The sequence below is a fragment of the Alligator sinensis genome, unplaced genomic scaffold, assembly GCF_000455745.1.
Source record: "Alligator sinensis unplaced genomic scaffold, ASM45574v1 scaffold806_1, whole genome shotgun sequence".
Lineage (NCBI taxonomy): Eukaryota > Metazoa > Chordata > Crocodylia > Alligatoridae > Alligator > Alligator sinensis.
The window spans coordinates 632,215-643,319 of NW_005842521.1; the positions used below are offsets into that span (position 1 = coordinate 632,215).

Genomic DNA, 11,105 nt, shown 5'->3' on the forward strand with positions numbered 1-11,105 from the left:
TACAGTCCACTTAAGACAAAAACAAGAGGCAAAGCCATATTGAAAGCAATGACTGAAAAAGTTGGAGGTGTGGCAACATGCATTGAAAATGTTGTTTCTTACATGAAAAGCAGATGCTGCAGTCTTCATTATCCAGCTTGTTATGAACCACATGCTGAACAATCTGAAGGTTGTGCTTCGTGAAGCAGTGAAAATTGTAAATTTTATTAAAGCTCGTCCTCTTAACTCCAAGGTAGTTTCGGTATTGTATGAGGAGGTGGGCAGTATACAAATAATTGTCCTGCTACATACATACTTACGTTCACTAGCTCTCCTGTGAAAAAGTGTTCATTCATGTGTATGAACTGCAAAGAGATACTTTTTCTTTTCTCACCATCCATTTAAATTTGCACCTAAACTTGTTGACATTATTTGGGTACAGAAATTGGCATCTCATGGATATATTTTCCTATCTTAATAAGCTGAACTTGTCTTGTCAGGGGCTAACTGTGAATGTTCTTGAATGTCCAAGATAAAATCAAGTCGATGCTTCTAAAACTTGATGTTTGGTGCAACTACATTAAGGAAAATAGTATTCAGTGTTTCCCATCCCTTCATGATCTGTTTATTACTAGTTGAATTGGATGAAGGCATTAAGTGTTGCATAATTCAAAAACTGTCTAATCTATGAACAGCTTTCAGGGAATATTTTCCAGGAATGACCAAGTCCCTGGCCTGGCGGCACAATCCAATCAGCAAATCTGTCAGCCAGCTCATGTTAATTACCTTTCATAGTTTCATAGTTGTTAGGGGCTGGAAGGGACCTTATAGATCATTGGGTCCAGCCCCCCTGCACTTGGGCAGGAAAGACTGCTGGGATCAGATGACCCCCAGCAAGATGGGCGTCAAGATGCCTCTTGAAAATCGCCAGGGTGGGTAACTGTACCACCTCTGGAGGGGAAGCCTGTTCCAAACCCTTGGCACTCAACTTTTAAAGAAGTTTTTCCTTATGTCGAGCCTCTGAAATGGTCTTCAATCAGTCTGTGTCCATTATTTCTTGTCCTCCCTTGGGGGGCCTTGGTGAATAGATGCTCCCCTAAGCCCTGATGTACCTAATATACTTGTAGGCTGCCACCAAGTCCCCTCTGAATCTTCTCTTCTCCAGGCTGAACAGCCCCAAGTCTTTCAGTCTCTCCTCAGATGACCTGGTCTCTAGGCCTCTAATTATGTGCGTGGCCCTCCTTTGGACTCTCTCGCTAAAGCGTCTCCATAACCTTATTGAACTGTGGTGCCCAGAACTGGATGCAATACTCCAATACTTCAAAAAGATTCATCGACCATTTTTTAACTTGTTTCTGTTAGACCCCAACTCCATGCGGCGCCCAACGACTAGGGAGATGACGATCCAATTGCTTGGGATCCAGTTGCTCAGGGAGTAAACAGGAAGCAAACACCAGCACGCATTGCTTGCAACAGCTTTATTCAAAATGGAGACAGCTTCAGACTAGCTCCCAAACTGGGGAGCTGCCGTGAACATTAGGTCTTTCTACATTTATACACCTTGGTTCCTACTCATTAACATTTACTCCACCTTTGCTCCTCCTTTGTTCCATACATATTCCCTCCTATCTCAAGCTCCGCCTCTGTTTACTGTTTGTTTCAGTAGCATGAAATTACCTATGTATTTCACTTATTTACATGTCTTTTTGCTATGAGCGCATGTCTAAGATCTTGACTTCACTTCTTTCAGTCACTGGGCAGACTTCGACCAAAAGCTTCTGGAGGCCTCTTCACCAATCAACATTCACCTTTTCGCATATCTTTATCTCAGATTCTGTTACCAGTTACGTCTTTCACATTCCGGTCTGTTTTTCAGTCTCATGTTGTATCATCTCCACATTCCTAAAACTTCATCTCATTCACAGTACACAAACTTACATAGACTCACTTGAAAATGGTTGACACAGTTAAGATGGTTACTTAGCATAAGCAAATTGCTGGTTTAGCATAAGCATTCATAAGCAAAATCTGCTTTACCTTCTAACGATACATAATGAGCAATCTACCTTACAACAATACTATATGGTTAAAAAATGCTTGCCTAAGTGTCTTGCAATGTTACTTTTAATATATCATTCTGCCTTGTGGTCAGCAGCTTTGCTGAGACACAGCGTAAAGCCTTTATTCAGCTGCAGATCCAGTGCTCCCCAAGATCCAAATACTGTCACCCTAACAGTTTCCCCTTTCCTTTACCAGCTTTTTTGGGTTTAACTCCAGGCAAACCTAGCAATTGAGAGGGAGAGGTGGATGCTGTGAGCAGGAGATATTTGTTTCTCCCTGTAGCACAAGCAGCTTATTAACATTTCAATCAATATCTTTGGGGAATTTCTGGCTACAACTCTTGAACCAGTATCCTGAAATTACTCACCATGCAGTAATGCAGCTAATGCCATTTGCTACTACTTATTTATGCAAGGAAGATTTCTCATCAGGCACCATTACAAAGAATAAACACTGAAACAGGCTAGATGCAGAACCAGAGATGCATCACAATTGTCAACCATCATACCAAACATAAGAGACCTTTACAAAAGGAAAGACAGGGACACTCATCACACTGAAAGCAAGTATGTCCTGCAAGTATATAGTTATCCTTTCACAATCATTACTATTTGTACAGATAAAGAAAAATAAATAGAAAAAATGATGTGTTATTTGTATATATGTATTTACATTTACAAGACTTGTCCATCTTTTGGATAGGAATAGGGGTTCCACAGCAGAAGTGATATGGAAGGGTTCCATGACTTCAGGGACTTTGAAAAAATCACTGCTCTAGTCCAGTGATTCTCAACTTGTTTATGCGCAAGGCACCCTTCAGAAATGCCAGCTCTGAACTTGCCTACAAAAAATAAGTCATTCTTCTGTTGGAAAGAACTCATAAAGACGAGAAGGCAGAATGCTTCTGACACTATGGGTTCTTATAGGACATCTCTGAGTTTATCCTGTGTAGGTGTTTGCACTGAGCATTGCCAGAGCGCAGGAGGGTCCTGCTCAGGGGGATGTTGGCACAATTATGCCTAGCCTGGTTACTGGCACAAGTATGCCTAGCCTGTAGATCCTAAATTGGTTTAGACAGGAGACAGGCTCCCAGCCAACAGCAGAGTTATGGGCATAAAAGGATGTTATGGGCAGAAAAGGAGTCTAATTGGTGAGATTCCAGGTGTCCATGTACACCTAGGAGCTTAGGTGAGCTGCTGTAAACAGGTGAGTGTCAGACATACGTGATTAAACTTTACTTAAACACTTTGTTGAGTCTGGGCCTCAATTTATAACAGAGCCTGTTGTAGAAGCCTACTACTTGCCTTGAATAATTCTCGCAAATGTTTTTTCTTTTCCATTCTCTTCACAATATACCATTTTTACACTTGCAACAGAAGAAACAGGTTTTCCAACATGTGCGCCATGAATAAGCTCTTGAATGTTTTTCACTCGTAAGTTAGCTGTTCTTTCACCCATCACAAAACTAAGGGCATCTATTAGGTTTGATTTGCCTTAAAAATAAAAAAATAATTTTTTTAGTTGAATAAAAAATTAACAAATGAGCAGTTAGCTATGTCTGAAATTTTTAACTTCAATCTCTATTTTTTTAAGTGTTTTTCACAACTTGTATACGCAATCAAGAAATAGTGACACTAACAATTTTTTTGAGATCTTAAAATAATTTAGAACCAACAGTCTCACAATATCCCTACTTAGAAGGTATTCCCAAATTGATGTAGCATAACCATACATCCGATTTTCCCGGACATGTCCTTTTTTTGGGTCCTCCCATCTCTGTCCAGGTGGTTTTTTAAAATACCAAATGTCTGGGAATTTTGCTCTGCCTCTGCTCAGCATCAAAGTTTTTCCTAGCCCTTCCTGACTTGCCCCAGAAAAGAGCTGCTTGGGGCTGAGGGAAGCAGAAGAGGGCGACTGGAGGCGGGGACATCATGTGCTCTGTGTGCAGCCCCGGCAGCTGCAGGCAGGTAAGTCTGTGTGGGACAGGGTTTAGAGGGCCAGGGCTTGGGGACTGTTGGGAGGGGGTGGGGCTTGTGCATTCATAGGTGGGTGTGTGTGGGTGGGTGCAGGTGCCTGCTGGTGCTGCAGCAGGGTGGGCAGGCAAGTGAGGTGCCTGCCCCTCCAGCAGGGGAAGGAGATGAGAGGATTCTTTGAGGGCAGCAGAGTTAGCAGCAAGGCACCAGCATGGGGGGGGGGGCATCAAGGGTGCAGGCTGCAAGTGAGGGGCAGCAGCAGGCTGGCAGGGTGGGGGGGATGCAGGTTGGGAGAGGAGGACAACAGCACAGTCTGGGGGGCAGGGGACTGGGACCAGGAGTAGGGCTGGGGTAGCTGTGGCTTGTGAGTGAGGGCAGCTCATGGCCATATCACTGTCCCCCCCTACAATATTACCTCTGCCCCCGACAGGTGCCGTCTTTTTTTTTTTTTAGCTGGAAATAGAGTAACTCCAATGTGGTGAAGTGACTTGAGTGTCTGCAGGCCCTGGAAGTAGGGCAGCAGCCTGTGGCACAGCTCGTAGCAAGGTCTCTGGTGCCAGGCAGGCTGTGCAAACACTCCCTGGCATTTTCATGGCTATGGAAATACGAGCCCCCGGCTGCGTACTGCCCCCAACAACTGCTTGGGGAGGGGATGGGAGGTACCACCTCGGGGGGCGGAGCTACCTGAGCCGTTGGGCCCGATGACGCAGGTGAAGCGCATGAAGGGCCCGACGCTCTGGCGACCCCGCCACGACTTGAAGTTCTCCATCGTCAGCAGCTTCAGGTAACCCATGGCGGGCGGGCGGGCGCGCAAGAGCAACGGCCACGCGCTGCGTCCGACCCTCGCGCACGTGGCAGCGTCGCGAGTGCAGCCCAGCTCAGGTCTCGGCGCGTCTCGCGAGAGCTGGAGGGGCGGGGCGGGCCGGGCCGGGCGGTTTGGTTGCCGTGGCAACGGCGCTTGTTGTGGGGCTTGGGGTTGTGGCGCTATGTTACGGCCGGGGCTGGATCGCGCCGAGGCGGCGCTGCGGGAGCGGCGGCTTCAGGGCCGCATCTTCGACGCCCGCGCCAGGATCATCGGGGTGAGGAGCTGCGTGCTCGCTGGGCGCTGTTCCGGCCTGCGGGAGCCGCTGCTGTGCGGGTGCGGGCCAGGGTGGGTTAAACCCGTGCATGTCTCTCAGCCCTGCAGAGGGAGTGATAGGCGGGTCCGCGCAGCGTTGGGGTGAGATGGGCCGCATCCCCGCACAAGGGCGCGGCCGTTTCCAAAAAACAGTCAAAGTTTGGGGCCGGAGGTGAGGTTTTTTTATTAGACCAACTCAACAGGAGCAACGTACTCCCTTTCTTCGTACGGTGTCGGGTCCGAGCGCCCCTCGTTGGGCTGCAGGGATTCAAAGATAGTAAAAGTTTTCCTAGGTAGAAAAGAAATTCATTTTGCGCCGGGGAGGTAGAGAGTGGAAGTTTCCCCCCCTGGGTTCGTTTACAGGAGGCTTCCACAGGCCTCGACTTACACTCTGACTCTTGGGGGCTGTGCAAAAAAGAATTGAGCTGCCCGAATAAAATCGAAGGACCTGCCGCCTGCTGTGCCATAATAACGAAGTTTGGCGCTTGGAGCAAAGCCTGCAGCGGCAGCCCGCCTTCGCCCCCTGCACAGATCTAGCAGGCATGTGCCCCTGGCTATGCTTGCCGGGGAGCACACGCAGCAGCAGCAGGAGCCCCTTTCCTCTGTCCCCGAGGCCCCGGCTCCCAACGAGCCACTCGTGGCTCCGTCCCACGCCCTGCCCCTCGTCAGCACCCGGGACGGTCCCTCGCTCACCCCCCTTGCTACGGCACTACCCTCAGGTTATCATTTGTAAATCTTCGGGGGGGGGGCTCTCTCATCTCTTATGATGGGATTCAACCTCCTGAGCTTCTCTGTAATTTGATCCCTACTTACACAAGCAAATTTAAAGTAATTAACTCCAATTAGCCGTGTTATTCTCAAAAGACCAAGGAGTTAAACTTCTAAAATGATAAGGCTTGTTTGTTCAGAAAGCCTTCTTAGCCTTCCCATCTGCTGTTCCCTCCTGGCATCCTTGGGCAGTTGTAACATATATAACACTCTTAAAGATATCCAGGCAAGGTTCCTTGGGTAGATGTGATATTTTCTATTAGACCAACCAAATAGTTGGAAAAATTGTTCTTTGCAACCTCTCTGGCATAAACACCCTTCTTTAGGCCTAGGGGGAGTCGCACATTAGCCAGGATCCTTCGGAGGCAATGTGTTAATTTGGATAATTCACAGATAGTTAATGCGGGACAATAAACTTGTCTGTTCCTCTATAAGATCTGGGGTTTGCTAGGAGATAAAATGATCAAATTTTGAATGAAGCTGGTTGTCTGTTTTTATCCAGAGGGCCTATCCCACTGTCTCCTTTATGTGAAGTATCTGAATTAGCATTTAGCCCGGGGACAAGAGTAGTTAATTTAAGTTAATTGCCATTCAAGCTTCTTGTGTCTAATCTGCTGGCTGGTTGGCCCCCACCTGTTTTGATGGGGACTCCCAGGCTGGGACAGTCAAACTGGGGATAAACTCAACGGGCGTGTCCAGACAAGGAGGAACATGCATTATCCTAGGGACAAGTAGCAGTGGCACACCTTGGGTGCTACTACTTGTCCCTGGGGAATGCCTATGCTACACATGCTGTGGCAAACAGCAGGTTACCCCGGGTGGGGTAAGGGAGTCTGGGGCCAGGACCTATGCTAGTCCCAGCAGCCTGACCTGGGGTTCTGGGGGCATCTGAGAACTACAGCCACAGCGCTCCTGCAGCTGGGAGCCTGATTAGAAGCCAGAGTGTGGCCCCAGCCAGCCAGGCCAGTTTTGGGCAGCATGTACTACTGCCATGTGCATCACCCCGCTATTTTTTGGTGTGGGTTTTATGACCCCTGCTACTGCAAAGTAGCACCGTAGGGAATGTCTGCATCTGCGGTGTGTGGTGCTGCAGACCCGTCTGTGCTCATCTGGACATGCCTGATGTGTTTTTAGCCTTTGTAATGTTGGCCACAAGGCTTGCCACCTGATTTGGGTGGGGGGTGTTTGGGGGTGGAGCTGCACTTTCCTGCTCTGCAGATGTGCTGTGATGCTTAGTGAACTAATATTTGTCAAGTATAGTGAAATTCTCAAGCACACTGGAAGTATCCAGTGTCACTATTAATGTCTGCATGAACAATTTTACATGATCACGTAAGATCAAATTCAGAATGGGTGAAAGCAGCCCTGGTTTGTTGCATTTGGTGGATTGGGTTTGCTTGCAACAAGGCTAAATTTGATCCTTCAAGTCTTAAGGACTGAGATTTAAATCTCACGTTACTGAAAAGATCATTTTCACCCAGTGTGCTTATGACTTAATCATAAATCTTTGGATTATGCATGTGACCTTTCTGCCCCAGTCAACTTAATTACCTAGAAACAGCAAAAATGCTGTCAGAGTAGTCATCCATCTACTTCGGGATTCTGTCACCAATAACAGCCAGTACCCAGATGCATCAAAGAAAGATGGTAACAATCAGTTAGTAGATGGAAATAATAAGGCACACAAAAATAACCAAGTAAGAAGGCAACTCCACTTTTCTGCACGTGGAAATATATCATTTAGTTTTTTCTATCATGTATGTTTCTACAGCATTTCTTACAAGTTAAATTCAGTGATAAATCTTCAGGTGATGTAAGTCAGCATTGAGTCTCTATATATTTAATAAAGTGATGCTAACTTATAGCAAATGAGGATATAGCACAAAGAGTTTTGCAATAGTAATATGTCAAATAGGTGTATAACAGATCAATTTGCCAGAAAAATAAACATCAGAAATAAAAGAGAAACCCACATAAATGTTTATCTTTATTTAGATGAAAATGATGTATTCAACAGCTGAAAGGTTACATGTTGTCGTCTGTTGTGAAATTAAGTAAAACATAAAGTAGAAACATCCTGTAAGCTTACAGTAGATGTGATGTTTTTGTGCTTTTAGGTACACTTTTAAAATTATTGCCTAATATGTAACTTGTAATACTTACTGTCAGCTCTGCCTAGCTGCTACAGCTAACACAATTGGAAAGCCATGTCAGTATTTGACTTAACAGTCAACGAATCTGTCAGAAGAAGCAAAATCAAAAAGGGTGAGGTGCAGTGGTGCATTGAACAAGATTGAGAGTGGGAGTGGGAATGGTACTGCCCATAATTTACTGCGTGATCTCAGGCAAGTTACTTCTGTGCTGAATGTCCTCATCTGCAAAATGAGCAAATTGAAATTTACTCCTATTTGTAAAGATTCTTTGCAATTACATAGCTTTTTTAATCTGTAACTGTTATAATTAAAAATCCCATTTTTCCAAAAATAATTTATTTCGGGAAAAAGTGGAAATATATGGACTGAATTATTAATTAAGCTATGCTAACATTTATTCAGTATTTATCATTAGGGATATAACGTAAAATTGACAAATACAAATTAGCAGACAAAACTGAAAAAAAAGGGTGTTGGTTATGTTAGCATAGCAAGTACTTTGTTATTTTGCTGTTATTATTTAAATTGAGGTTAGCTAATGATGACTAGCTTTTTATATGCTCTAAGATGACAAAGGATAAATTAGTATAATAATTCAGAGTTTCCACATACTATCTAATCTCTTTTCCATGCCATGCCCAGGATCTTCTGAGGAAAAATTGTTTAATTTTTTTTCCTTAACTGTTATTGAAATTATGAGGAGCTTTGTTGTTCAAATAAACCTTTGTGATCCAGTTGAAAACAGCAATTTACACCAAATTATCTCAGTGCTTTACCAAGGCGGTCATGTAATATCTGTATTGTCATCTTTATTGTATAGCTATGTATACAGAGTTCAGTGACTTATCAAAGATCACACACAAAAGTCAGTGGAAAATTCAGGAATTAAACCAGTTTCCAGACACCAAAAATAGTATCTTCTACAGAAAAAGCTGAAAGTTTTCTTCTACTCCCATTTTCTCATCCAACAAAGAATTTGAATAGAGCATTATATGTAAATATGCAAGCTATCTTACCACAGCAAGGTATTCTATTTCTACTACAGCATAACTGGCAAAAACCTTTTTAACTATTTAATAAAGGGGAATGGTGAAAGGAGGAAAATTAGACAGCTAGCTACAATGGAGAGGAAATATTTCAGCTATGTATAGGAGCTCAATAAGCCATAAAACATTGTTGTGTTTGAATGTACTTGTTGCTATTAGAATGAAATGAACAAACAGGACTATGTTCTTACTGTATTTTCTTTCACAGCCACATATTTAAAATATGTTATGTATGTCATTTACTATATTAAAGCCAATTCACTAGCAGTAGCTCAATTCACAGCTGCCTTGCTTTATAAATTTGTAAGTCAGATATGTTCATTTCTTGATCAAGTCAATTTTTAACAAACAAGTGTTAGACAAAAGTCTATACATTTTTTAATATTTTCAACGGATTACATTTTTAAAGAGTTTCATGTTTTTTCAATTTAATAGGTTGATAAAGATGCTCTGGACACCCAGGTCAAAGATAGGAAGATTCAAGAGGAAACTGAAAAAGCACAAAATGAAAAAATTGGTATATTTAGAGATAATGCAACTTTATATTCGTATTTATATTTACATATTGAATCTTGAATGTATGTTCAGTTGAAGTCAAAGTCTAAGTGGTCCTAAAGGGTATTAAACATCTAAGTGGTGCTTAAATGCAATCCTGTTATACTGTTTGGGTCTCTGACAAACTATTAGTGTAGAAAGTAGGTGAGTTCTTTTCCTTCTGTCTACATCTATGAAGTAGCCTTAATGCTCTGATGGGTAAAATACATCCATTGTCAATTTTTAGGATGCTGTCAAGATGGAATAGCATTACATTTGGACCTAGTTGATCCATTATGTGTCATCATTTCCCTCTTAATTCAGACAGAGAAGGTATATTCTATTTATGTTTGTGTGTAAACCTTGAAACAATATCTAATTTCCTCTGAGGGGGACAAAGATCACGTTGGTTTAACCCAGCTGTACCTCCTTGGGCAATACTCCTTTTAAAGTTGGTACAGGCTTTTCTTGAATAAGAACTTCAGGGTTTGGCGTGCTGTTCTGCATTAATATAGAGCATGTATATCCTACTTGCTGTTAGGTAAAAATAGTTAATATTTTGATCCCTTGACTAATTAAAATAATTTATTTGGGGGTGACTATACAGTCATTTTAATGTTAACAAAGTTATTGCATTAAATCCTATATCTTGTATTAACACTTCTGCAAGTAAAGAATTAATGATGTTTAGACTGGGATGACCTTAGGGAGGGTGTGCCACCCTACAGCTTTAGGTCAGATCCAGCCTGCAAAGAAGTTGGATGCAGCTAACGAAGGTCCATTTTGGGTGGGATGGCTTGGTGGATCACTCAGCAAAATCTGAGCGGTCGCAAAGATTCCTATTGTGCGTGGATGACCTCTACCTGACTCAAGAAGTCTACGGGCCAACGAGAGGTAAAGCACTGCTCAACCTGGTACAGGCTACTGGGGATGACCTAATCGGCGACCTAGTGCTCGATGGGAAGCTGGGTGACAGCGACCACGAGCTGATTACCTTCACCATCTGCTGTAAAGCTGGCAAGTCGGTCAGCAACACTGAAGTCCTTGACTTCAGGAAAGCCGACTTTGACAAGCTCAGGAGGCTTGTCAGTGAGGCCCTAAGGGACCACGACCCCAGGGGGAGGGGAGTTCAGGAACAGTGGTTGCTCCTCAAGGGAGCGATCCTCAATGCACAAGCTAATTCTATTCCATCTCGGAGGAAAGGCAAGAAGAGGGTATAGCAGTCCCCCCTGGCTCTCCAGGGATCTAGCAGACCTCCTGAGGCTAAAAAGAAAGGCCTACAAAGGATGGAGGATGGGATTCGCCTCCAAGGAGGAATATTCTGCACTGGTCCGGTCCTGCAGGGAGCAAACCAGGAAAGCCAAGGCTGCAACTGAACTCCAACTAGCTTCGAGCATCAAGGACAATAAAAAGTCCTTTTTCAAATATGTGGGGAGCTGGAGGAAAATCAAGGGCAACGTTGGACCCCTGCTGA

At 43.9% G+C, this 11,105-nt stretch overlaps 2 protein-coding genes across 5 annotated transcripts in view; one reads left to right on the top strand and one right to left on the bottom strand.

Annotated features, from left to right (window-relative positions):
* Positions 1–4,895, bottom strand: part of SMC1B (structural maintenance of chromosomes 1B) — a 67,728-nt gene extending 62,833 nt beyond the window's left edge. The window contains exons 1-2 of one of the 2 annotated variants that reach the window (XM_006031658.3): positions 4,698–4,895; positions 3,345–3,533 (exon numbers count right to left, since the gene is read on the bottom strand). In XM_006031658.3, coding sequence (XP_006031720.2) covers positions 3,345–3,533; positions 4,698–4,806 — 298 coding nt within the window. In that variant the 5' untranslated portion in view covers positions 4,807–4,895. The remainder of the gene's footprint in view (positions 1–3,344; positions 3,534–4,697) is intronic. The other variant, XM_006031659.3, reaches the window with a different exon arrangement.
* Positions 3,956–11,105, top strand: part of RIBC2 (RIB43A domain with coiled-coils 2) — a 91,190-nt gene continuing 84,040 nt past the window's right edge. For 2 of the 3 annotated variants that reach the window (XM_006031655.3, XM_014523681.2), the window contains exons 1-2: positions 4,950–5,092; positions 9,533–9,614. In XM_006031655.3, the coding sequence (XP_006031717.1) occupies positions 5,000–5,092; positions 9,533–9,614 (175 nt within the window). In that variant the 5' untranslated portion in view covers positions 4,950–4,999. Of the gene's footprint in view, positions 4,008–4,949; positions 5,093–9,532; positions 9,615–11,105 lie in introns of those variants that run through there. The other variant, XM_014523682.2, reaches the window with a different exon arrangement.